This window comes from Cynara cardunculus, unplaced genomic scaffold (genome assembly GCF_001531365.2).
Source record: "Cynara cardunculus var. scolymus isolate 2C unplaced genomic scaffold, CcrdV1 Un_Scaffold_5220, whole genome shotgun sequence".
NCBI lineage: Eukaryota > Viridiplantae > Streptophyta > Magnoliopsida > Asterales > Asteraceae > Cynara > Cynara cardunculus.
Genome location: NW_020202296.1, coordinates 6,598 through 7,655, shown reverse-complemented (window position 1 = coordinate 7,655; position 1,058 = coordinate 6,598). Strand labels below are relative to the sequence as shown.

The 1,058-nt window shown below is 38.8% G+C and overlaps 1 protein-coding gene across 1 annotated transcript; it reads right to left on the bottom strand.

The window, feature by feature from the left end:
• Nucleotides 1-464: 464 nt before the first annotated feature.
• On the bottom strand, nucleotides 465-845 carry LOC112504324. Its single transcript, XM_025108255.1, has one exon. The coding sequence runs from the start codon at nucleotides 843-845 to the stop codon at nucleotides 465-467; it is 381 nt and encodes a 126-aa protein (XP_024964023.1).
• Between the last annotated feature and the right edge of the window lie 213 nt (nucleotides 846-1,058).

Below are 1,058 nucleotides of genomic sequence, written 5' to 3'. Positions count from 1 at the left end.
AAACATGCAAACCCTAATATCCTTTATTAACACTAATTACAAAGATTAAGCTTAGCATTAGAAGCATACCTTCAAAAATCTTCACATAAACATCAAGAATTCATCTATTTGAGCTTTGATTCTTCAAGAATTGAATACATTCAGGCTTAAGTGTGTGAAATCGCACCTTGAGTGTGTGGGAGAGTTTTAGAAGTGATTTGGGGGAAAAAAATACTAATTTTCGTCCATTTAATCTCTTAAAGCCGAGTTGGGCCGAATTTGGCCCGGTTGAGGCCCATTTGACTACCAAACACTAAAAAAATCATAACTTTTTGCTCGGACCTCCTTTTTAATGAGGTTTTTGCCTATGCGATCGTAATAAGATAATCTATAACTTTCAATAAAAAGAATTCAAGATCTTCCAATAAAAGTAGTTTTACGTATGTTACAATTACCTCCTCCTTTTGGGGATTTCATACTCGAAATCATGATGACTCGAATAATGCCGGATACTTAGCCTTCATTTCATTCTTGTTCTCCCACGTCCAATGTGGTCCACGGTGATGCATCCACTTTACTAGCACCAAATCCACGACCTTGTTTCGTAATTTCACCGATCTCTCATTCAATATTGTTTCCGGTTCTTCAACATATCTAAGCTTTTCGTCCAGCTTCACTTCAGTCAATGGCACCATTCCTTCATGTTTTCCAAGACATTTTCGGAGATACCCGACATGGAAGACATTGTGTATTCCGCAGAGCTCTTCAGGTAGCTCCAATCTATATGCTTGTTTTCCAACACGCTCAATGATTTTGAAGGGTCCTACAAAACGAGGACTAAGTTTACCCTTCTTTCCAAATCTCATAATACCCTTCCATGGCGAAACCTTTATACCATGTCGCCAACTGAAAACTCTATTGGCCGTCGCCTTTTGTCGGCATATGACTTCTGTCTATCTTGTGCCGCCTTCATTCTTTCACGAACGATTTGAATCTTTTCATGAGTATCTTGTATCAATTCTGGACCAGCCAAGACTTTCTCTCCTGTTTCATGCCAACACAAAGGTGTACGACACTTT